The sequence below is a fragment of the Tachysurus fulvidraco genome, chromosome 14, assembly GCF_022655615.1.
Source record: "Tachysurus fulvidraco isolate hzauxx_2018 chromosome 14, HZAU_PFXX_2.0, whole genome shotgun sequence".
Taxonomy (NCBI): domain Eukaryota; kingdom Metazoa; phylum Chordata; class Actinopteri; order Siluriformes; family Bagridae; genus Tachysurus; species Tachysurus fulvidraco.
In genome coordinates, this window is record NC_062531.1 from 25,895,012 (window position 1) to 25,920,903 (window position 25,892).

General features: G+C 39.5%; 1 protein-coding gene and 2 long non-coding RNA genes across 5 annotated transcripts in view; 1 reads left to right on the forward strand and 2 right to left on the reverse strand.

The window, feature by feature from the left end:
* The window catches only part of LOC113656700 (alpha-2-macroglobulin-like protein 1), a 58,867-nt gene extending 44,275 nt beyond the window's left edge, over window positions 1-14,592 (reverse strand). The window contains exons 1-20 of one of the 2 annotated variants that reach the window (XM_047799811.1): window positions 14,389-14,592; window positions 13,989-14,156; window positions 12,814-13,050; window positions 12,511-12,574; window positions 12,276-12,421; window positions 11,092-11,241; window positions 9,271-9,447; window positions 8,968-9,037; window positions 7,202-7,331; window positions 6,876-7,101; window positions 6,180-6,306; window positions 4,900-5,021; window positions 4,170-4,221; window positions 3,783-3,866; window positions 3,478-3,654; window positions 3,234-3,315; window positions 2,277-2,433; window positions 1,373-1,447; window positions 992-1,154; window positions 577-770 (exon numbers count right to left, since the gene is read on the reverse strand). In XM_047799811.1, coding sequence (XP_047655767.1) covers window positions 577-770; window positions 992-1,154; window positions 1,373-1,447; window positions 2,277-2,433; window positions 3,234-3,315; window positions 3,478-3,654; window positions 3,783-3,866; window positions 4,170-4,221; window positions 4,900-5,021; window positions 6,180-6,306; window positions 6,876-7,101; window positions 7,202-7,331; window positions 8,968-9,037; window positions 9,271-9,447; window positions 11,092-11,241; window positions 12,276-12,421; window positions 12,511-12,574; window positions 12,814-13,050; window positions 13,989-14,156; window positions 14,389-14,493 — 2,706 coding nt within the window. In that variant the 5' untranslated portion in view covers window positions 14,494-14,592. The remainder of the gene's footprint in view (window positions 1-576; window positions 771-991; window positions 1,155-1,372; window positions 1,448-2,276; window positions 2,434-3,233; window positions 3,316-3,477; window positions 3,655-3,782; window positions 3,867-4,169; window positions 4,222-4,899; window positions 5,022-6,179; window positions 6,307-6,875; window positions 7,102-7,201; window positions 7,332-8,967; window positions 9,038-9,270; window positions 9,448-11,091; window positions 11,242-12,275; window positions 12,422-12,510; window positions 12,575-12,813; window positions 13,051-13,988; window positions 14,157-14,388) is intronic. The other variant, XM_047799812.1, reaches the window with a different exon arrangement.
* Window positions 569-16,103, forward strand: LOC125138496. 2 transcript variants are annotated; one of them, XR_007137679.1, is made up of 4 exons: window positions 569-820; window positions 1,017-1,128; window positions 3,492-3,663; window positions 15,733-16,103. It is a non-coding gene; the product is annotated as an uncharacterized LOC125138496 (long non-coding RNA). The 2 variants fall into 2 exon arrangements; XR_007137680.1 differs by lacking the exons at window positions 569-820; window positions 1,017-1,128 and adding an exon at window positions 3,199-3,292 and having other exon boundaries at window positions 3,488-3,663; window positions 15,733-16,100.
* On the reverse strand, window positions 16,100-17,892 carry LOC125138497. Its single transcript, XR_007137681.1, has 3 exons — window positions 17,756-17,892; window positions 17,519-17,571; window positions 16,100-16,120 (listed from the first exon to the last, which is right to left on the reverse strand). It is a non-coding gene; the product is annotated as an uncharacterized LOC125138497 (long non-coding RNA).
* Between the last annotated feature and the right edge of the window lie 8,000 nt (window positions 17,893-25,892).

Here is a 25,892-nt window from a genome sequence, read left to right on the forward strand (position 1 = left end):
CTGGAAAAGGAATTGTTTGTCACCAAACTGTTCTTGGATGGTTGGGAGAAGTTGGAGCACCTTGCAAGGAGCACCAGGTTGTGGATGGTTTATGGTGTAATGATGTTCTTTGCACTTCCAGATTATGGCCCCAAATCTGTTTACTGACATCTTGTGAAAATTTCAACTCAACAGCACCATTATAAATATATTTACAGACAGAATACCAGAATAAACCCTGATAAAGATTAGAGCTAGAATCTCCCTTCAGGGCTATACAGTAGTTACACTGTGAAATCAAAGTGCTAGGCTTACACGGTGTACGAGTAACATAAAAAGCACGACACAGACACTTCTAGTTTATTTACTAGACTAAAATGATAAAGAATTTCATTACACAGTTCAACAAAATCAATGTTTAACACATTGTTAGTGTTAACATAAATTTGTGTACATTTATAAGAAGGTACTTCTAGTATGTAGCCTCTAGGGGGCAGCAGATATATCTTTGTTTTGGGGCAAGTTTTTTTTTTTTTTTTTTTTTTTTTTTGAAAGTGTAGTCAAAAAGTAGGAGGTTTTTATCTTTAAGATTTGTACCTGTGTAGACGCGAAGCCTCCGAAGGCGTTCTGCTGCTGAGAAAGCCAGTGGACGATACTGATGCTGTAACTCAGACCATACCCATAGAGCTCAGGTCCAGACATCAGAGCCAGAAGCACATACGAGGTCATCTCTACTTCCAAAGAGTCGGTCACTGATCCATCGCTCGCTCTGCTCCAGTGACGTCCACCACCTGATGGAGATATTATAGAAATACTGAAGCAAAGGTTCCCCAAAGATAAGGTATGAATGTGTGTACGGTATGTTTCATAGGTAGCAGGATGACAGTCTGTCTCTCATTACTGTCAATCACAGCAACACTAGTAAGTTTTTGTTGGCTGCGTCAGTGGAAGAGGGCAGATAGATGTTTCCTCTGAGTCTGTTATGAAGCTCTGTGATGTAGTATGAGCAAACCTGAGACTATGGCCTCTGCATCCAGGTCTGAGATGAGTGTGTTCCTCATCTCCTCATCTCCAGCCAGGGTGAAGGTGTAGAAGAGGAGAGCCTTGGCGTAGGTGGAGTTCACCTGAGTGTATGCGTTCCTCAGGCAGGTAAGACCGTTATTCACCACAGGATCCTGACATACACAGATTAACATATGTAATAATTCCATAATTCCTGCACTGTTTATCATCGTTGGGCTTCTTCACCTGCAATAATCTGCAATGATCTGTAATGATCTGTAATGATCTGTAATAATCTGTTATGATCTGCAATGATCTGTAATGATCTGTAATGATCCAACAGTCGATGACATTCAGTTTATTGTACAAGGAAATTTTATGAGATACTCACTGTTACGGTATAATTAAGTTCCAGCATTGCAGCTGTGATGTATGCTGAGAGGGTCACCTCATCATTCACTCCTCCCTGAGAGAGAGAGAGAGAGAGAGAGAGAGAGAGAGAGAGAGAGAGAGAGAGACAGACAGACAGACAGACAGACAGACAGACAGAGACAGAGAGAGAGAGACAAAGAGAGAGAGAGAGAGAGAGACAGACAGAGAGAGACAGACAGATAGACAGAGAGACAGACAGACAGAGACAGAAAGAGAGAGAGAGAGTGAGAGAGACAGACAGACAGACAGAGAAAGAGATAGAGAGAGACAGAGAGACAGAGAGACAGAGAGAGAAAGACACAGAGATAGAGACAGACAGAGAGAGAGAGACACAGAGAGAGAGACAGACACAGAGAGAGAGACAGACAGACAGAGAGAGAGAGAGAATGAAATGTTAATAGAAACAGAAAAATTGTTGATTTTTATAACATTAAAGCATACAGAACTTTATACAGAGTTATATAGAATATACAGTATGTCCACTAGTGGGCGCTGCCTTTGTGTCTTGTCTTGTAGGGAGTACACAGATGTACTGTTCTTGGCTAGGACTAACTTACTTGAAGTCCTTAGCTCTGTGTTGTACCACGTAGCTCTGTTTTTGTTTTGTGTTCCTGAGGACACGTCGTCTCATTTCACTACGTACTGCGTCAGCTACATACTGTATGGTCGAAATGACAATAAAAGCTTCTGGATTTGACTGTTAAAGCTAGGAACCGTTGGCACATCGCTGTATTATAACGAGAATGAAACACACAAATTTGTGCTGTAGGAAATTAAAATACGAACATTACGGCTGTATCGACTCAGTACTTTCACCCAGTAACTGTATTTAATTATTTTAATGATCTAATTGGTGTCCTGACCTCCATGTCGGTGTGAATAAGTTGTCCCACTGAGGCGAAGCATCCGTTAGCCTTCTGCTGTTGCCCGAGCCAGGACTTCGCCTGGTCCACAAACACCTGATCTATGAAGATGTATCTCTTCGCATTTCCGAATGACTTCATCACGAACGCCGTCAGCCTGAGAACATAAACACAACGGTTATACATAAAAATACAGAATCACATTTTGTGCAAGGTTTATTATGTAATGTATATAATAATAAATAGCAGGACTTTTGTTTTCTCTTAGTCTTCAGTCCTAGCTACATAATACAGTATATTCCACCTCTTTGCAGGTCTCCTTGTAAGAAGATATTCAATGTTCTCTATTCGGCCGTAAGATTCCTTTATGTACGTGGTTAGTGATGGCTTGCCTTTCTGTTCTGATCCCACAGAATAGACAGGTGTTAAGTTCACTGTTTATGGGGCTGTAGGGCAGAGTGTCTATGTTAGACACCTGTCTGTCTTTGAAAGCTCTTTCAGTGGGTATGTGAGCATTAAAACTGGACCATGAAACAATGGACTGAGTGGCCTGGTTTGATTTATTATTATTATTATTATTATTATTATTATTATTATTATTATTATTATTATTATTATTATTAGATTGTCATCACTGGGGGCAGTTGTGGCTCAACTGGTTAAGGCTCTGGGTTGTTGATCGGAGGATTGGGGTTCAAGGCCCAGCACAGCCAAGCTGCCACTGCTGGGCCCTTGAGCAAGGCCCTCAACCCTCCCTGCTCCAGGGGCGCTGTATCATAGCTGCCCCTGCACTCTGACCCCAACCTCCTCTGACCCCAACCTCCTCAGGGTATGTGAAGAAAAGAATTCCACTGTGCTGTAATGTATATGTGGTGATAATAAAGGCTTCTATACCCCCTGTTCTATGTGGACAGTCAGAGATACCATACAAAGAAAAATGTAGTAAAGACAGCTCACCATGTGTTGCCCGATGCATCGCTCATCCCAAAAGCACTATAAGATCCGTCGGTGTGTTTGTAGGTCAGCTCTCTCTGATATCCTGTATAGGAGATAAAAAACTACCTGTTGATGTTTATTTTGCTAAACACACGCTCACAACGGACCGTACAATGTTTGCACTGTTAAACAACTGAGAAATTTTGCATTCATTTGTATATTTGTTATTTATAATGTGTCTTATCTTCTTATAATGCACTCTCACCGCTCACGAGGTAGGTCTGAGCTGTGCTCAGGATCTCAGGAGTGAGTTGGTTGGTGCTCTCCAGGTACTGCAGGATGAAGATGTTGGGGGCGAAGCGCAGCATGTTCTGCTCTCCACAGCCGTACGGCATCGCCAGGAGACTCGCCAGGTTCTGTAGAGCTCGACCCATCAGATCTCCTGCGAAATGTCGGCACATTGTATTTACTAAAATATCTTCACACATGATTTTGACTTATTTATAAACGAGTCTTGCTGTATATTTACCAAAATCATTTAAACTAATATAAAAGGTTTCCGAAACATACCGAGCACTGAGACTGAGGCCATGGCAGAACCTTCCACAAATTCTTCAGGCAGGGTTATTGAGACCGTTCTCTCAACTGCTTCTTCTAAAGGAGAACCAAGGAATAAACTTGGAACAGGACCGATTTCTGGGTCCCCTAATTCCCCCCTTATTAAATCACTTAGACGGAATTAAAATGGAACAAGAGTGGAATTAGGAATTATTTTCCTGCTCTGGAATAAAAAGCAATGAAACCTTTTCCATGAGATAAAATTTTCTAAAATTCCTACAACAGAACTAATTGGTAATAAAAAGTCAAGATTAAAAATGGGTTTTCTTTACAAAATGCATTGTTTTTGATGTAATAATATACAAGATATCTGCCGAATGAATGAGGTGTGTGTCTGACCTGATGGACAGAGAAGCTCATTGTAGCTTTTATACTGTTTGGTTCCTTCAGGCTAAAAATAGCAGCAGAATAAAAATACAATTTTAAATATAATTACAGCAACAATTAAAGGGCTACAACTTTCTGAATAGAAATGCTGAGTTTTTTTTTATAAGATCTAGTCCACAATTTTTAAAGTCACAAAGCAGTTTCAATAAATTTATTATTATTTATTGAGTTCTTGTTTTTTCTTGTTTTTAAATAATTAACCCCTTGTATGTTGTTGGTATTTTTGTTACTCAGCCGGCGTTCGTGGGTCTTTTTGACCCGCTGCATTTTTGGGATTTTAATTCAACACGATCAAAAATTTGATGTTAAAATAATCTACAGATGTTTACTTCATCCCAATTACAAGCGATATAAACAGCATATATGGTTAATATTTGCCCTTTACCTTTATTACATCACATTTTTTAATTAAAGTGCTACTCGTTTTTTTTTTTTTTTTGCTGTTTTTTTAATAAAATGTAATTTAAAAAAATCTAATTTAATCAAGTTATGAGTGGAAAAAAATCAAGAAATTTACAAGGAAGAAAAGTTTTTCAAAACTATTGATGTTTATGAATATGTGTCCCACAGACCCCAACACCATACAAGGGTTAATACGGTATATAATGTCATCTGATATCTCCTATAAATGGATAATGGCTGCAAAATTCATCGAACTGATTATTATTAGAGAATGAATCACCTGCACTCGCAGTGTTTTAATGACGGAATCGGTGTGTCCTCTCTGTGGTACCGTAACTGCTCTCTCTCCACACAGATCTGATGACTGTATGGCTTCTGCGGTCACGTTGATGCTCACCTCCCCTACAATAAGCACACAAATACTGTTAATACTGCTCTCACTAACAAACCTACAGTTAACACTACAGCATGAACATTGTGGTCACAGCTAAGTTTAGTGTTTTAGTAAAAACCATGTTGTTATTTAATCCCAATTTAAAGGCTTGTCTTCGAAGGTAAATTATATTGTGTATAATTTGTGTTTATCATGTTCCTGCTTGTGGGAAGTAGAGAGAGAGGAGAAACAGGGAGAAAGGGGAAAAATACAAAAAACATATGTCCTTGGACGTAACACATATTAAGCATCGTGTTAGTTCTGGCAGGCCACATCGTCAAGCACGCATCAGCTGGTAATCAGCCGTCAACGACTCGCACAAATCCGGTTACGACATCCGTATTACCCGGCCATTTAAATTCCCATTCATTGAGCCGCTTTCTAGCGCGTCGCTGCTGCTGCGATCCAGCCTCCCTCCTCCAACCCCGACCCCACCATGCCGGAACTCGTGTTCGTTGTACCGGTTCACTTCTTAAATCTCCACATATTTTTCTCTCTCACTCCCTCTCTCTTCAATTAATTATTTATTTATTTATCCATTTATTCAATTATTATTTTCCAAAAAAATAAAAATCTATGCATGATTAACGGTTCTTTTATACGAGGGGTTTATACTATTTTCTAGTCGCTGCTCTCCCCGCTCTATCCCTGCATGCGCACGGACGGGCGCGTGGATTCCTGCCCAGAACAGAACCATACCGCCAACACTAACTGTATGCATATCATCTAATAAATTCTCATTTGACAAAGTGGTCCTGACAGAAATAAGTATATAGCCAAAAACATCTGTTTCATTCATTCATAAATGACGGGCATTAAAAATGTGATGTTTCGGTTTCTCTGACAGTCTCCATTCCCCTGGGAGGGATTTCTACTAGATTTGGCTGTAAGGACTGTCATGCATGAGCAGGTTTAGTGCCAGTAAATAAAAAGGGGAACGCTACAGCATACAAAGCCCCTCTAGGTAATTATGCACTTCCTTTTTTTTCGTGGCAAAAACGACTTATAAAGTAGTTGAAAAATAGTAGTTAAAAATAAAACTTACCCTGGAAAAGAACTATTTTAACTTCGCTGACTTTGTTAATGTAAGAAATGCGCCCAGCTTTAGGTTGTAAAGTTCGACATACCCAGTACCAGGGGTGTGATGGTCCAAGAGAATGTCCAGCTCTGGTCAGCGCACAGACATTGTGTATAATTGCACTCTTCACACACTTGTGCTGAGAATTGTTCTGATTCAGCCAGCGTCACCTTCACCTTTAACACATAGGGTTTCATTTCATCAGCTATTTGTTTTTCCTGAGTTCTTATTCAACGGAAAGTCGTGTGACCGCTACGACGGATCCTTTCCAGAGAAAGGTAACTAATCGATGCTTAAGATTCAATAGAAGTCATCAGATGCGGTCCTAGACTATTTTGCATATTCATGAGTAGATCACAGTTATTCGCACTGTAAAATATATTACATGAAAAACAAAGATTTTCTCAAAACAAGACAAGTGTGCTGGTTGGAATAACTACAGTATGATGATCAGCGATTGGTGACAGTTGAATGTTGACGAGGGTTGTTGACGCCAGTTGATCCGTGATTGGTTGTTAGCATTAAATCATGGCGGTGAGTCAAACAAAACAATGTTGTTAGGCTCTTTTATTAAAATAGATAGTAAATTTAGTTTAAAAACTTCGTCAAATGGCAAACGTGTATGGAAACGTTTAAGGAACTTTAAATCCATCTGAATTTCAGGTTATGTTAACGTTATAATGCTGTATCTTAGAAAATTATTTAATTTCAGAATATTTTTATCAGACCAAACATTTCAACTCACCATCATACAGCTTTTGAGGTAGTTGAAGACGGTGGCTTTGAGTGTGAACACTTCTCCTCGGATGACAGAGCTGGGCATGGTGAGGCTCACAAAGAAAGGCTGGAAGGCGATAAGCTCAGTTTTCGGGGCTACTCCAAACCCCACAGGTGATGTACAAAATGCATCGGCCTGCCATGTAGTGATGGAGTCTGGGACTGTTTTACTAACGGTCATTGCTCCAGACTGACTGTAGAGTGAATAACATTGACTCAGTAACACAGATATAGATAAATAAATAAATAAACAAACAAACAAATAAATAAAACACACTTAAACCACATGCACACCTGACTGGAACGAGATCCCAAATCCACGTCTCTGGGAAATATTTGCGGATCGTAACAACCGGTTGGTTTGGACTAGAGTCAGCTGAAGCGGTGTCTTTGGTGAAGATGTCTGGTGCTTCATCGTCTTCAGCTGCAGTTAAGATTTGGCAACATTAAGAATTCAACATTGGCAATAATGAATATGCGATATCTTGAGAGTATTTATATCCAGAATGGGTGAACAGTCTAAGATTTAAAGCACTTTGGTGCCTATGCTCATCTGTTCTATGGCCGGATTTGTGCGTATCAGTTGCAAGCGTTTGCGTTTGGAATCCGTTTTAGTTAAGTCTTAATATGAAGTCAAACAAATTTTTCCTTTTATTGTTCCATCGAAGTTGTGTGAAAATCTTTACTGAGTCTTTTTAAACAAAGATTATGACCGATGCTTAAAATAGAAGTCATCAGATTTGGTCCTAGACTAATTCGTATATTCATTAATGGATCACAATTATTTGCACAGCAAAATATGTGATGTTACAATATGAAGATTTTCCGTAGTCAGGGAAGAAAAGCATCATTAATCTAAATTGGCTATTAGTTACATTCTTCTACAGAAAGAATGCAGTGGTATAAGAATCTCAGGAATACCAGAAGACCCCCAAAAATTGATGGGTCCCTAACTGAAGAATTCTTTCCTTGATGAAAAAAAACCTTCTTCACATAAAACAAACAGGTTTTTAAGTGTTTCAGGAAGATGTAGGTCTTCGCCCGTTGTTTGAAGATAGCCAGTGACGGCAGGCACTTATTATTTCCAGGGATTTCAAAACAGCGTAACAGATATTGCGTCATCGGGTATTCGTGGTCTATTTGATAATCTAACCCTAACACTAACCCTAACCCTAATTTTTGGTTGTTTATTTGTTTTCTAAAATAAATCTACCTGTATGACTGTTTTGTCCTTCGTAGTATGCTGTTGTTGTTTTTTTTGAAAGAGGGTGTTTTTCAAAGACCTCCGAAAAAACGCCCACTTTACGTCGTGGTAACGCAACCCCTGGAATTTAGTGAATGCCAGCCAGTGACTTAGCTGTTCGGACATCTATGCAAAGTTCATTCCAGAACAGAAAAAGGTCTTGATATGAACCTCCCTCTTACCCTGAGAGATGGTGGGACCGCTGGAGCAGTGCTGGTAGATCTGAGGCAGTGAGGTGCAGTGTGAGGAGTGAGAGCTTTGAGGTAAGACGGTCCAATTTTGGGTTTTATAAACAAGCGAGTGTTTTAAATCTGATGCGTGTAGCTACTGGAAGCCAGAGTAGGGACTGCTGCATTTTGGATCATTTGCAGAGGACAAATTACGTTGATAGTTAGATAGTTGATAGCTGCAGTGGTTGTAGAGAGCTTGTTGGGTTCCCTGGATTTACATTTACAGCATTTAGCAGACACCCTTATCCAGAGTGACTTACAACTGAGCAACTGAGGGTTAAAGGCCTTGCTCAGGGGCCCAGCTTGGTGGACCTGGGGTTCAAACCCATGACCTTCCGATCAGTAGCCCAACACCTTAGCCACTGAGCTACCACATCCCACATCGGATTTGATTGTAAATGTACATTTTCTGGAATTTCTCACCTGGTGTTGTTAAATATAAATAAATTCTTAAATAAAATCTTAAATATGCGTAAATTACAGCTGAAAGGTTTAATGCTCAAATAACAATAACTTTGACAATAACAAAGACTTTAAGGCACATGCATCAAGTCAAAATGAGAATGTGCCTTTGGAGAAGCACTTACCTTTCATATACAGAAAACATTTGGAGGGTTTCTTTACGTCTGTATTGGTGAGGATTTTAACTCCAACATCCTGAACAGAAGAAGAGCGAACACAAAGATTTCGTATGGAACCCGATTCACAGAGAAGGTTACGAGATGTTGCGTCAGGGCTGACACATTACTATAACGTAACACACTATAATCAGAGCTGCTGTTAAAAATATTGAATCGACATCTTGTAATCAATCAGAACCAGACTTTAGAACATGACACACTGTAGAGGTGATCATCAGGTGATCATCGTTACCTGCCCATATGTCTTACTTTAAAGGTGTTGTACACATCGACCTTTCCAGAGTTTGGAAAATAACCGATCTTCTGCTTTCGTGCCATAAATGGGATAATCCCAATGGGTGGGTTCCTCCAGCATGGGCTGGAATCCTCATCATACACCTTGTACGGATATCCTGATAACGTTTGAACAGGAAGCAAGTTGAACACCTGAAATAACATTAGGTGGCATTATTATGGTCATATAATGTTCAAGTTTACAAATATATTAAAAGGATTCTAAATACAGCATTCTAAATCTCAATCTGTTATATTACAAATTATATTAAATTTAAATAAATTAAATTAAAATGTCTATTAGCATTTTCCAGTTTTATCTTATGACCCATCAACAAATATTTATGATGTCGCTTTGCAGAAGCCAACATTCTGTTTTCCTATTTCAGCTTAGACAAAAATGTTTTGGTTCTGGTCAGAATTCTGGCAGCAGCGTTCTCTATGAGCTACAGCTGTCTAATGGTCTTTTTGGGGATCCCAGTAAGGAGTCCATTGCAATAATCCACCCTGCTGGTGATGAAAGCATGAACAAGTTTCTCTAAGTCCTGTCTTGAGACAAAACATCTAATTCTGGCTATATTTCTGAGATGGTAGTAAGCTGATTTGCTTATCGCTTTCACATGACTACTGAAATTAAGGTCAGACTCTAAAATGACACCAAGATTTCTGACTTTATTTTGTGTCTTTAGACCCCTAGAGTCAAGGTGTGTGTTAACCTTGAGAGTTTCATCTTTATTTCTGAATACAATGACTTTGGTTTTGTCTTTGTTTAACTGGAGGAAGTTTTGACGCATCCAACTGTTAATTTCATCAATGCACTTACATAGAGAGTCAATGGGGCTGTAGTCATTAGGGGACAGGGCTAAGTATATCTGGGTGTCATCTGCATAGCTGTGGTAAGCAATTTGGTTCTTTTTCAGTATTTGACCAATTGGGAGCAAATACAAATTAAAGAGAAGCGGTGCAAGAATTGAGCCCTGTGGGACTCCACATGTCATGGATGTCCACTCAGAATTATGGTTACCTATGTTCACATAGTAACCTCTCCCTTTTAGGTATGATTTAAACCATTTGAGGACCATTCCAGAAAGCCCTATCGAGTTCTAAGCGATCCGAGTACCGGTACTTCCAGTACCGGGTCTCAAAATGGCCTTTTTTCCCCATAGACTCCCATTATAAATTTTGGAGGTTTATAACTCGGCAAGCGTTCGAACTATCTACACCAAACTCGGCCAGCTGCTTTAGGGTGATACTCTGAACAAAGGTTTATATTGGTGTACCGACTGGCCTTCCGGTTGTGCCACAGCCCCGCCCCCAAAATATGCAAAATCAAAAAACTTTTTACAACATGGACTTGTGACATAACAAAACACTCAGAATAATGAGGGGAACTGCCTCACGGGTATTCTGATGATGTCATGTGACGTCACGTGATGTCACGTGAAAATCAAAAATTAGCACAACATGAACATGTGACGTATCAAAACACTCAGCCCAATGAGGGGAACTTCCTCAGGAGTATTCAGATGACATCACATGCTCGTCTCCACTTGCCTCCAAATGTTTTGGCACCCTATCTTTCTGTCCACTTGCCTCCAAAAGAAACACTGACCCTTATGTCCACTTGCCTCCAAAAAACACCGGCCTTTGCGAATACTTGCCTTGTCAAAGCCGGCATCAAAGTTTGTTGTGACGTACTTTACAAATCTAGTTTTAAATATACTTTTTACTTTTTATTACAGATTCAAAATGAGCTGTATGTCTAAATTCAAGAACATTTAGTTCTTTAGAACATACAGATTGGATGCTGAGCGCCTTCTCTGGTTGCAGCAGCAGAAGACTCTTATCTATTGCCTTTACTGAACACAGGGAACCTGGAGCAGCTTTCAGCAACAGTGACGCCTGGTCACCAGGAAGCTCCGTAGAAGGGGAAAACTTTAGAGACACCTGAAAGACAGACAGCAAGGGGATAAAAAATTAAAAATACCGTTTTAATGAAAAAATATATAATATATAATAGGAGAATAACAAAGAGCTTAGGTTAGAAGCATTGGAGAAGCATTGTATAGGTGAAATTTAACTCGAAAGCTAAAATCAGCATTTAGTGTTTCTACAATTTAAGTAGTTCTTATAGGAGACATAATTTATTAATGGGAAATATGAGTTATAGGGTGCCAGGGGGAAGTCATGACCTAATGGTTAGAGAGTTTGACTCCTAACCCTAAGGTTGTGGGTTCATGTCTTAGGCCGCAATACCACGACTGAGGTGCCCTTGAGCAAGGCACCGGACCCCCCAACTGCTCCCCGGGTGCCGCAGCATAAATGGCTACCCACTGCTCCGAGTGTGTGTTCACGGTGTGTGTGTGTTCACTGCTGTGTGTGTGTGCACTTTAGATGGGTTAAACGCAGAGAACGAACTCGGATCTGGTTCACCGGACTTAGCCGTATGTCACGTCATATCATCCACAATTATTTCCATAAAATCTCCAATTTAAAAACTCCTTGTGTCTCCATTTCTGTCATACGTGCTGGATTTCCTCATACTACAGATCAAAACAGTAGGAAAAAGGGTAGTTTAATGGGTGAGGCGTTAGACCGCTGTTCGGATGGGGATGAGGTTGAATCCCAGGACCACAAGCTGCCTCTGCTGGACCTTGAGCAAGGAATTTAACCCTAATTTGTTCTTTTGTATAAAAAAGAACGTTGCACTGGAAGTGAATGGTGGAAGATTAGGTGGCACACTACGGACACTAGAGATGCCAATCAGCCTACAATGAATGTCTTTAAACTAGGGGTGGAAACCTGAATATCCCGGGGAACTACCCGGGGCAATACAAACCTCACACACAGAGAGGGGGCAGGAATCAAAACCCCAACCCTTGTGGTGTCACGCAAACATACTAACCACCAAGCCACTATTCCCCTTAAACTAAGTATATCTATCTAAAACATATAGAAACTTCTGGGCATTCATTTCTGACCTTGTTCACCAAACACAACTGAATGGGGTAGTTCTGGCTGTCTGCCACGGACTCGCCACTGGGAAGGACTGTGTACAGGACCACCTGAGCAACAGGGGACAGCTTTATCATGTTCTGCAGAGACACCACCAAGGTGCCCCTGTGCTCTGCAAAAAAAACCAGATATATATTAGACTTTGAAATGGAAGAAATATTGATTAAATGTGATTATTTCAGTGGCGTAATTGTAACGAACCTGTTCCGGGTCTGACGGCTTCTGAGATACGTCCTTTCTGAACCAAATGCCCTTTAGTCATTACCTAGACATAATAACATGTAGATGAATTCATTATAATGCAACTTATATTTCTAGATTCATTCTTTAAAATGTTCTTGGCACATACAACAGACCGTACAGGACAAGGTCTTTCAGTAAGTGATCGTTTTCAGTCGTACTCAATGTCTACGTGACAAATACATTTATTTTTCATGATTCAATGAATCTTGATTGATTGATTATCTTCCCATGTTTTAATGTAATACCGAAAGCAAAACCCACCATGTAGAAGAAGGATATGGTCTTCTGGCGTGGTAAGAGCGTGCTGTGGTGTATCATGTACTGAGCTTTGATGACACTGTTTCTATCACAGCTTAAAGGAGTCAAGCAGCTCTCTAATTTAATAAAACTCCGACTCTTGGAGTAGAAAGGCTGAAGCCAGAGGTAGGCTGCCGGGTACTGTGGTGTGAACTGATTTTCAGTATACACGACTGATCTGTTGGTCATTTCATACTCTGCCTATGTAAAAGAGAAAAAGCAGATAACATATTTATACCACACAGGGTGATTAATTTATATAAACCTGGACAGAAAGTAAGGGAACGACTCCTTATAGCTTTTAATGGAGGTATTGTAATGTGGTTTTACTAATCACGCTTGTTTATGTAAATTATTTAGCTAAATGCAACTTATCAGACTATAGGGTCGGTACACGTTAGTGATGCACGGGTCGTCTCATAACCAACGGGTCCCGAGGGTGACCCACGGGTCGTTTTGGGGCGGGTAAAAAAATTGTCACTTTACTGCGGGGTGGTCGGTGCGGATCATTAAAAACAAAATATAAAAAACATGTTGCATGCAATTCAATTAATGTGGGGGCAGGTTCGCCTCACACCTCCAGGGATGGGGGTTCGATTCCCACCTCCGCCTTGTGTGTGTGGAGTTTGCATGTTCTCCCCGTGCCTCGGGGGTTTCCTCCGAGTACTCCGGTTTCCTCCCCCGGTCCAAAGACATGCATGGTAGGTTGATTGGCATCTCTGGAAAATTGTCCGTAGTGTGTGAGTGTGTGAGTGAATGAGAGTGTGTGTGTGCCCTGCGATGGGTTGGCACTCTGTCCAGGGTGTATACTGCCTCGATGCCCGATGACGCCTGAGATAGGCACAGGCTCCCCGTGACCCGAGGTAGTTCGGATAAGCGGTAGGAAATGAATGAATGAATGAATGAATGAATGAATGAATGAATGAATGAGTGTTGCGTGCAATTCAATTAATGTTCGCGGGTGTGGGGCAGGTTGTAAAAATAGATACAGTGGTGCGGGGCGGGCCAATAATTTCATTAAAGTGGGACCCACGGGTTGTAAAAAAACCCATCCAGTGCATCACTACTACACGTCTGTTATACTATATATGTTATTATATGTCTGTTTATAATTAGAAAAGAATAAAAATACTACATACTTGAAGAGAGACTTGCTCCAGACCCCATTCTTCAGTGTTGAAGGAAAATTTTACAATGCCTTTGTAATTTGTAAGCAGCTTCCTCACTGAAACGTTACTACCAGCAGTTATGGTCAGATACACTACTTTTCTTTTCATAGGTGTGGATTTTGGGCAGATTACTTTAATCTAAAAAAGAAGAGAAGAAATCTGAGAACTTGTCAAAAACAAAATTTGAAAATATTGCTAGCCTATAGTATCTAGTTTTTAAGAACACAGTATAGTATCGGCTAGGATCGGCACAATTTATTGCCTTGCTATAAAAAAAACAATAATGATTCAATTTATATTTAGCAAAGAATAATAATATATAAAATATGTCTCTAAAACAATTTATATTAATAGTCAATAATGTATTGACCTGTCCTGTATATGCCAATCCAGGCTTAAATGTTGATGATGTATCCTCAAATAAGATGGTGACCATATTAAATATTATAGGAGAACTGCCTGAACCAGTCAACATCACACCTACAGGATGAACACAGCATTAACACAACCTGTAACTAGAGTGATAGCTATTGTTGTGAATAATCATTTATTTATATATTAACGATGCCGTCGATATGAGTGGCTTGATATGGAGGATCTCTCACCAGTGCCGTCTTCTTCCATTTCACTCCAAACTATGATCGATTGCTCATAGCGTGAGTCACTTAATGCGTATTCTGTCAGATCTATGATTTCTGTTCCACAGCCGGTCGCGTCAGTCTAAAATAAACACACAAGTGAAAAAAAACCCTAACCCTAACCCTAGTGCTTGCCTGAATCACACACAAAAAATACATGTAGAAAAGTGGAATTAAGACTTAAACATAGACAAAAATAGTTTCACCAGAAGTCACTTATCCTATTATTACTTACAGTGTTTATAATTAATGTTCAAGGTACAAAGAAGTAACTGGGAACTAGTTTACTAGTGTACTAGTTTCACTCACAAGCATTTTCTGTTGATTTAAAGGTAAAGATGACTAACCATCATTGTATAGTTCCTGCAGATGTCTGGTGTTGTGTCTGCTTGTGGGAGCCAAACATATCTGTAACTGTTATGGCAGACTGTGGCCTTTAGCGTCCCACTCACCGGCTTGCCGTACGTATATCTGCAGAGAGAGCGAGAGAGCAACAGATTTTCAGTTCAGACAAATTATACATTTACAAAGTTAGTATTGAACAGTATTCGATCTTTAACACTCACTTTGCACAAACTTTAAGCGTAGCGTTGGTGTCCAGGATGGTTATGACCGGAGGAAGCTCTACCGTAACTTCAAATGTCGGCAGAACTGGAACAGATGTGTTATAACACAGTGTTAAAATATAGCTGCTATTCTTATGCAAGATATTATGCAAATTTCACATCCTTCACATATTCTTATGCAAATTTCACATCCTTCTCTTATTGTGTTCAACGTGTGTAGCGCTGTTGTTTATTCTCCACTGTATGTTCTCTACATAGGAGCCTGCAACAAATGAACCCTTAGATATATATTGTTTTACATACATGATTTGATCCTTTGATTTGCTGTGTTTGTGGTGTGACTGTGAGTAGCTTATATTCATATTGAGTTTTCTTGCTTTCTTCTGCTTTTCCTTCATGCCTGTTTAAGAGATTGTTATTATGATAGGTTTTATTTCTTTTCTGCATCGCTTGAATTTGTATCAGACGACACAAACTGCTAATTAACCATTACGTTCTGATTATTTTAAGGATGCTAATAAACAGGTCCTGACCGTAGTCCTTGACTTCGAAGTTTTGCTGGAGCTCTGAGTTCTTCTCGTCCCAGACGGTGATGACGTAAACTCCTTTTGTGGCCTCGCAGTTTAAACGATATGACAGATCCACCAGACCGCTGGAGGTGGCGACGTTCAACCACTGACCGATACGGTTTGAGTGCGGATCCTTAAGAAGAAAAAGAATCCAATACTCTTACATCCTAAAATATAGTCTTGAAATGAGTAATTAGCATTAACAAACAAATAAAACGTTTAAATCATATTTAACATTTTTAAAATAAGATGACAATATTTTTAAAGGCAAATGGCATGTTATGAAAGTGTGTGTTATGACTCTGTACCTTGACTTCTATTGTTGGAAACTGAAAAAAGTAGAAAAAGTGAATATTAGTAACTCTATTGTTTTTAAATCATCACAATGAATATTTATGAATGAAAAATTGTAGACATTTATTTTATGAATCTATAAATAAAAAAATCTTTACCTGTTTGTTTGTTTATTTATTTATTTATTTATTTATTTATTTATTTATTTATTTATTTTAAATGCCACCAGTACATCAGTGAAAGCAATTTTTTTTAACAATTTCAATAAGTTTATTTACATTTAATTTAACTTTATATTAATTGATTATTTCGTTAAATAGCGATGACTTTCACCGATCGTGACTTTCTAATGCAGAGTTTATAATCCTACGTAACAGTCACAAATATCTTGCTACGATCTTGCTATATCCTTGCACAACGATCTGATCTCCCCTTCAGCCACAGCTCGCAACCTTGGGGTAACCATGGACAATCAACTGTCCTTTTCCTCTCATGTTGCAAATGTGACTCACTCATGTCGGTTTCTTCTCTACAACATTAGAAGGATTCGGCCATTTTTGTCCACACAGACTGCCCAGGTACTTGTTCAGTCTCTTGTCATTTCTAGACTGGATTACTGCAATCCACTGCTGGCAGGTCTACCTATGAACGCAATCCGTCCTCTGCAAATGATCCAAAATGCAGCTGCCCGGCTTGTTTTCAACCTGCCAAAGTTCTCGCATACCACCCCGCTGCTGCGATCCATCCACTGGCTTCCGGTAGCTGCACGCATCCGGTTCAAAACACTGATGCTGGCCTACAAAGCCAAAAATGGACCAGCTCTCTCTTACCTCAAAGCCCTCATCATTCCTCGCACTGCACCCCGCAACCTCCGATCTACCAGCACTGCTCGACTGGTTCCACCATCTCTCAGGGTAAGAGGCAAGTATACTACAAGACTCTTCTCTGTACTGGCACCAAGGTGGTGGAATGAACTTCCCATAGAGGTCCGGACAGCCGAGTCACTGGCTATTTTCAAGCGGCGGTTGAAGACCTACTTATTCAGGAAGCACTTCAACTAGCACTTCTTTCCTTATCCTTTGCATTTAAAAAAAAAATAATAAAAAAAATAAATAAAAATCCTTTGACACTTTTTTTCATTGTAACTTTGAACAAATGTTTTAAACTCATGGTATCTTAAGTATGTAACCTAGTGAACCAGCATTAATGTATTCAGTGTTAGAGATTTAAGCACTTATGTACGTCGCTCTGGATAAGGGTGTCGGCCAAATGCTGTAAATGTAAATGTAAATGTCACAAATAGTCCATAATACAGTGCGATTTAAAATAATGTTTACTTTAAAACTGCTCCCAAATCAGTTTTATTAAATTACAATTCATTCATCAAAAAGTGCTCCTGCCTTTTCTAGTTGAACTAATAAAAGTTTACAAACCGTCTGTTCGTAGGTGAGGAAATTGGTATCCAGGGAGACGATGCGGAACTTCACTGTGGGGAGAAAAATCTATAGATATAACACTGTTTCAGTTCAAATCTGACTTGTTTTTAACACCTACTTTAATCGTTTATGGTGTAACTGGTAGCTAAAGGCAGACAATAACATGACAAATCAGTTAAAACACCAAAATGACTATAGGCCAGAACTGGGGCAAGAAAATGCGGAGACCATTACCTGTTTGTCCTGGTTTATAGATGGGTTTGTCCGTCTGAACGAGCGTCACTTGTGTTGGAGGTGTGATGAGGATCTGTGTTGTTTTGTTCAGGAAGGTTTCTGACCCTTTAATCTGAATATTAATAGATGCCACTAATTCTGTCGTCACGATAGGAACCTGAAATAAAATGACAAACATCATAACTGTGGTTCATGATCGTTGCCCGCTGTTTGTATTACCACACTTTATTTAAACATATATTAAAACATTTAAACATATACTACTGTTTATAGCTGCATGCTTTTTAACAGGCATTAGCCACCAAGCTAGTATTCTAAGTTTTCTTTAACTGTAACTGAGATTGAGACTGTATCTTGTTTTCCTTTCACAAAAGTAAAAAGTTTAATATTGGCGGATTGGAGTAGCTAAAAACTGATAGCGAAACAATCCTGAGAGTTCTGTTATACACAGAGATGTTTAAGACTTCCTTAAGACTTATAACAGATATAGAAGCACATGTAAACATTACAGCCTGCAGGTTTATGATGTCATGATGATGTCATGATGAGTCTGACCTGGAATGGGACACAACGGTAGTACTCTTTTTTGATGGACGTTTCAGTAAGGAGATTGACGCTGTTTTGGTTATACTCCAGATTCACTTCCAGGGAAACAGGTTCATAGAGGTTTACTGTGACACATAACGTCTCAGTGGTGCCCCCTACAGTCTGTGAGGTCACAGCCAGCAGGTAGAAGCTGAAAAAAAAAGAAAGCAAATAAATGTTGGTCTCTGTACATAGCAGTGCTCTATGAGGTCTTATTTTATAGCACTAGAACCATCTCTCATCCATCAGAAACAATCATCATGACAATTATTATTAAAAATGAAAGTTCAAAAAACTGTTGAAATATAAAGTTGATTCAATATAACTTCGGCAAACTTAGTTATCATGGACCTCACTTTGTGTAATGCCTCTTTTTGGGAAATCTTAAAGCAACCATATAGTATATATGTGTGTATATACATGTATTTGGGTATATATCTCCTATATAAACACAAAAACACACACACTTGAAGATTCAGATTACAGAGTGTTCAATGGGCTGCATGTTAGTGTGGCATTTACATTGACACTGACAGAATATAAAGCACCTCATTAAAATTTAGCAAAGGTTTAAAAAGGTCACTCACCTTTTATCTGATTCAGATTCATTCTTTTCTGTATCTTTATCTGACTCAGATGGATTCCTGTAAAGAAATATAGACATATATTAGAGCACAAAACATTTTATAATTTAAATTAACGGTAAGTATTAAAATGTATAGGTGTATGATATGTAGTATGTATATAGACACAGTAAGTGTCATCATCAGGGCAAACTGCTTTTGCAGTTACAAAATCATTAAAAGTGTCTAGTACTGCTTGATCATTAAAAAGAATCAAAGGCAATGAAATTCTAACAGGTTCAACTTCATTAAACGCTTAAGTGAAATTGCGAGTTTCAGTAATCATGAATAATATCATAAGGGTTTTTTTTTATTGTAGAACAATAAAACAATCTTTTTTCCTGCATGTTTAACATTTATTATATATTTCATTATTTATTATTATTATTAGATATCTTATGAAGCTAGTTTGTTTGAAATTCTTCTGAGGCACAGAAGAAAACTTTGATGAATAACGTTACTTCTGATATCTAGGCTTGAAGACTTTTTGAATAGCTTCAATGAGGGAGTCTCGGAAAATCTTTCCCAGTCTTCAAGGCTTGTTGTTTTTATCAGATTTAAAAGATTTGCGTCTTTTTTTTTTTAGCAGAGTTCAGCAGAGTTCAGTCATTCTAAGGGCAACATCTACATAATTATATTTCTGTCATGACCACTTTGTCACAAGGGAATTTGAGATATTTTGACCTTGAGAAGAGTGTGTTATCTCCATCTCAGAGAACTGCCTTTCCAAGGGTGATTTGATCTTTTCTGCTATTTAATTAGCCATTTGGTATTACACGTTGTTGAATATCATGACAGCGGCAGCCATTATCCCCTTGGGTTCTCTGCACATGAGACCATTTTAGTTCTGGCTCAAGAGCAGGTGGATTCACCCATTTACATTTACAGCATGTGGCAGACGCCCTTATCCAGAGCGACATACATAAGTGCTTAAATCTCTATCATTGGATACATTAATGCTGGTTCACTAGGTTACATACTTAAGATACCATGAGCTTAAAACATTGTTTAGAGTTACAATGAAAAAGTACAATGTTTAAAGTTTTTTTTTAAAATGAAAAAAAAGGGAAGTGATAGTTGAAGTGTTTCCTGAATAAGTAGGTCTTCAACCGCCGTTTGAAAATAGCCAATGACTCAGCTGTCCGGACCCTTAGGGGAAGTTCTTTCCACCACCTTGGTGACAGAACAGACAAGAGTCTTCTAGAATACTTGCCTCTTACCCTGAGAGATGGTGGAACCAGTCGAGCAGTGCTGGTTGATTGGATGGTGAGGGGTGCAGTGCGAGGAGTGATGAGGGCTTTGAGGTAAGAGGGAACTGGTCCGTTTTTGTCTTTGCAGGCCAGCATCAGTGTTTTGAATCTGATGTGTGCAGCTACCGGAAGCCAGTGGAGGGATCGCAGCAGCAGGGTGGTATGCGAGAACTTTGGCAGGTTGAAAACAAGCCGGGCAGCTGCATTTTGGATCATTTGCAGAGGACGAATTGCATTCATAGGTAGACCTGCCAGTAGTGCATTGCAGTAATCCTGTCTTGAAATGACAAGAGACTGAACAAGTACCTGAGCAGTCTGTGTGGACAAAAATGGCCGAATCCTTCTAATGTTGTAGAGAAGAAACCAACATGAGCGAGTCACATTAGCAACATGAGAGGAAAAGGAGAGTTGATTGTCCATGGTTACCCCAAGGTTGTGAGCTGTGGCTGAAGGGGAGATCAGATCATTGTGCAAGGATATAGCAAAATTATGACCTGGGGATGAATCACCTGGGATGAACAGCAGTTCAGTTTTGCTAGGATTGAGCTTTAACTGATGAGCAATCATCCATGATGAAATTTCTGCCAGACATGCTGAGATCCGATCAGGAGCTGTGGTATCTGAGGGTGGGAAAGAGAAGATAAGTTGTGTGTCATCAGCATAACAATGGTAAGAGAACCTATGTGAGTAAATAACTTCAACAAGAGAGTGAGTATACAGGGAGAAAAGAAGAGGACCAAGTACTGAGCCCTGTGGGACACCAGTGGTGAGTCTGCGTGCAGCAGATGTCACTCCACTCCATGTTACCTGATATGAGTGCACTTCCAGGTAAGAAGCGAACCATTCCCAAGCTGATCTGCAAATCCCAAGATCCTGATGGTGGACAAGAGAGTCTTGTGGTTGACCATATCAAACGCTGCTGAAAGGTCAAGGAGGATAAGGACGGATGACATCTAGCAACATGTAGTTTCTCAGTGACATCCAAAAGGGCTGTCTCTGTGGAATGAACTGCTTTAAAGTTGATATTGATGATAGTGGTAATGAAGGGCAGAAGGTCTTGCAAGATGGTCTGAAGCATAGAAGGGAGTGGATCCAAAGTGGAAGGATTTCAAGACTGGATGAGTTGTAAAAGCTCTTCTGCTGCTACAGTAGGAGTGGGGTAATCCATACTGTGAGATGTAAGTGCAGTTGGGGCAGAAATGAAGGTCTGTCAGATTTCCTCAATCTTCTCTTGGTAGAAAGAAGCAAAGTCTTCTGCAGTCAGGGACGATGAAGAAGATGGAGCTGGGGGGGTTGAGTAGAGAAGAGATGATATTGTGGAGCTTCCAAGGGTCATGTGATGAAGCTTCAAGCTTTTCCTTGTAGAAGAAAGTCTTGGCAGAAGTCACATCTGAGGAGAACCCTGCCAGGAGTGTTCAGTAAGAATTAAGATCTGCATCAAGTGCATTTCTTACACTTTCTCTGTGATGATCTGTGATGAATTGTTGTGCAGCACATCTGAAAGCCAAGGAGCTGAACAAGAAGTTTTCTTGGGTTTAGTGGACATAGGGCAGAGAAAGTCCATAGAGATGAGAGGAAAGTATCTGTGGCTGAGTCCAAGGGTAGTGAGGAAAAAGAGTCAGGATCAGGAAGAGAAGAAAGAGTGCCAAAAGCTACAGATGAAGGGGGGACAGAGTGAAGGTTGTGGCGGGTAAGAGCGAGGGGGTGAGAGGTAGTTTTAGGTAGGATAGGGAGAGTGATGGTGAAGGATACCAGGTGATGATCGGAGACATGTAGTGGGGTAGCAGTCACGTCTGTAGCTGGAGAAGGATGGGTGAAAACCAGGTCCAGGACATTGCCTTCCTTGTGTGTGGGGATGTAGCTGTTGAGTGTCAGGGCGAATGAGTCGAGAAGAATCAGCTGGGAAGAAGATTGAAGCTTGTCAGAGGGGAGGTTGAAATCACCACGCACTGTCAGAGGGGAGCTATCGGAAGGGAAAGCACTTAGCAGTGTGTCCATTTCTTCCAGGAAGTCTCCTAGGGGTCCAGGAGGGCGGTAGACAACAATGATAACAAGGTTGATTGGAGAGGTAACTGAAATGGCATGGAATTCAAAAGAGGAGATGGTTAAATGAGACAAGAAGAGAGGTATAAAGCACCATCTCTTTGACAACAATAAACCTGTACCACCACCCCTGCCCGTTTCTCGTGGTGAGTGAGAGAAAGCATAGGCAGAGTATAAAGTAGCTGGTGTAGCAGTGTTCTGTGGGATATCCAGGTTTCTGTTAGCGCAAGTAAATCAAGGAGTAATGGGAAGTTAAAACAGAGATAAAATGAGCTTTCTTTACAGCAGACTGGCAATTCCAGAGCCCACCTACCACCACTGTTTGAGACTCTATGTAGGAGGGCATCTGTGACAGTGGGAATTGAGTACAGACATGGGTTTGAGGCAAATATCTGCAGTCAACCAAGAGTGAGATTTGAGATATGGTAGAATATATCAAGCAGTACTAGACACTTGTGTTACAATGTGTAAGAGAGATACTTACAAACCGCTACAGACAAGAGAACCTTCTATTTAAATGAGTAAGCCCTGCTCACAATTCACACCTTAACGGAGATTGAAACTACTCCTGATTAATCAGCTGAGAGAACAACTAAGCAAAGACCAACACTATAAGATCAACAATGGTATAAAATATAACAAAATTCAAAATCACACTACTCTAGAATAAAGTGACTTAAGCAGATAGTATACAAAAGTCAGGAACCTACTTTACCAGAAGACAATATATTGAAATGAAGAGAGTTAAAGGACACTGCACTCCTGCAATTGCACGTCCAGGGTTAAATGGGTTAGGCTTCAAACCCTTCATTTGTTAAAAAGACCTCAGATTCTTACCTTCGGTCCAACACTCAGGGCAAAAACAATTATTACAGACACCTCTCTCATGGGATGGGGTGAAGTTCTTAATGGCCACTCAGCCCGAGGCATATTGGGGGGCCATTATCTCTCGTGGCATAAACTGCCTGAAAATGGAAGTGGAATTTCTATGTGTTGGTCTGCACTGACAAAACTATGGTGGTCTCCTACTGCATTTGTTCTTTCTTTTCAGGCTGGTGCTTCAGATCCTTCTTTGGCAGAAATGAAATGTCTCTCTTTGCATACATACAAACTGGGAAGCAGACTTCCTGTCAAGGCAGGGGTTGAGGCCCAGGGAATGGCAGAACTTCAGCTGAACCCACAGGTGGTAGAGTCCATGTGGCCGTGTGGAAGTAGATTTGTTTGCCTCCGTGGAGTCAACCCACTGTCCCCACAGGTTAGCCCTCACACCTCTTGCTCTTCTAGGTCTAGACACCATGATACAGATTTATCATGGTACAGGGGTTATCAGAGACCACTTTTGAGTCTTTGGAGTCAGACTTGGTGAAGTTTCTGACCGTGAAAGTATCTTTATTAGCCTTAGATTTTGCGCAAAATTGTAGATTTTAGACCCCGGCACTGTATTTAGACCCCTTCTGCTTGGAATATGCCCCAGCATGGTGAAAGCTATTCTGCACCCCAGACTGGGTTTTATCCAGAGGGTGTCTCAATGACCAGCCATCTGGTTGTCCTGCAGGCTAGCTTTCCTCTGCCTCATGAGTCTATGGAGCAGGAAGGCTTATTGTACTATGCACAGTTCAGGCCCTTAGGGTCTACATCCTCCACTCAGGCCCTCTTACCTCCATCTTTACAGCTTATTCAGTTTTTTCTTAATAAACTCTGTGGCATTGTAGCATTTGATTATTGATTATAGAATACATGATGGATATAATGATAAGGGTGTGTGTTTGATCTAGCAGTTTGTTTGTGAATAGCTTTCATGAAGGCGTCTTACCTTGTCTTAGGCGAAAACACGAACTTTTCCTTCTTTTTATCCGATTCGGGTGGATTCTTGTCCTTTTGTTTATACGATTCAGATGGATGCTTGTCTTTCTTTTTATCTGATTCAGATGGATGCTTATCTTTCTTTTGATCAGATTCGGATGGATGCTTGTGTTTTTGTTTATCAGAATCTGATGGATTCTTTTCTTTCTTTTTATCCGATTCAGATGGATTCTTTTCTTTCTTTTTATCCGATTCAGATGGATGCTTGTCTTTCTTTGGATCAGATTCGGATGGATGCTTGTCTTTCTTTTGATCAGATTCGGATGGATGCTTGTCTTTTTGTTTATCAGAATCTGATGGATTCCTTTCTTTCTTTTTATCCGATTCAGACGGATTCTTTTCTTTCTTTTTATCTGATTCAGATGGATTCTTTTCTTTCTTTTTATCTGATTCAGATGGATGCTTGTCTTTCTTTTTATCTGATTCAGACGGAATCTTTTCTTTCTTTTTATCCGATTCAGATGGATGCTTGTCTTTCTTTGGATCAGATTCGGATGGATGCTTGTCTTTCTTTTTGTCCGATTCAGATGGATTCTTTTCTTTCTTTTTATCTGATTCAGATGGATTCTTTTCTTTCTTTTTATCCGATTCAGATGGATTCTTTTCTTTCTTTTTATCAGATTCAGATGGATGCTTGTCTTTCTTTGGATCAGATTCGGATGGATGCTTGTCTTTCTTTTTGTCCGATTCAGATGGATTCTTTTCTTTCTTTTTATCTGATTCAGATGGATTATTTTCTTTCTTTTTATCTGATTCAGATGGATTCTTTTCTTTCTTTTTATCTGATTCAGATGGATTCTTTTCTTTCTTTTTATCCGATTCAGATGGATGCTTGTCTTTCTTTTTATCCGATTCAGATGGATTCTTTTCTTTCTTTTTATCCGATTCAGATGGATGCTTGTCTTTCTTTTTATCTGATTCAGATGGATTCTTTTCTTTCTTTTTATCCGATTCAGATGGATTCTTTTCTTTCTTTTTATCCGATTCAGATGGATGCTTGTCTTTCTTTTTATCCGATTCAGATGGATTCTTATCTTTCTTTTTATCCGATTCAGATGGATGCTTGTCTTTCTTTTTATCCGATTCAGATGGATGCTTGTCTTTCTTTTTATCTGATTCAGATGGATTCTTTTCTTTCTTTTTATCCGATTCAGATGGATGCTTATCTTTCTTTGGATCAGATTCGGATGGATGCTTGTCTTTCTTTTTATCCGATTCAGACGGATTCTTTTCTTTCTTTTTATCTGATTCAGATGGATGCTTGTCTTTCTTTTTATCCGATTCAGATGGATTCTTTTCTTTCTTTTTATCCGATTCAGATGGATGCTTGTCTTTCTTTTTATCCGATTCAGATGGATGCTTGTCTTTCTTTTTATCAGAATCAGATGGATTCTTTTCTTTCTTTTTATCTGATTCAGATGGATGCTTGTCTTTCTTTTTATCCGATTCAGATGGATGCTTGTCTTTCTTTTTATCCGATTCAGATGGATTCTTTTCTTTCTTTTTATCTGATTCAGATGGATTCTTTTCTTTCTTTTTATCAGAATCAGATGAATCTTTGTCTTTTTTGTCTTTCTTGTCTTTCTTTTTATCAGAATCAGATGAATCATTGTCTTTTTTGTCTTTCTTTTTATCAGAATCAGATGAATTGTTGTCTTTCTTGTCTTTCTTGTCTTTCTTTTTATCAGAATCAGATGAATCGTTGTCTTTCTTGTCTTTCTTGTCTTTCTTGTCTTTCTTTTTATCAGAATCAGATGAATCGTTGTCTTTTTT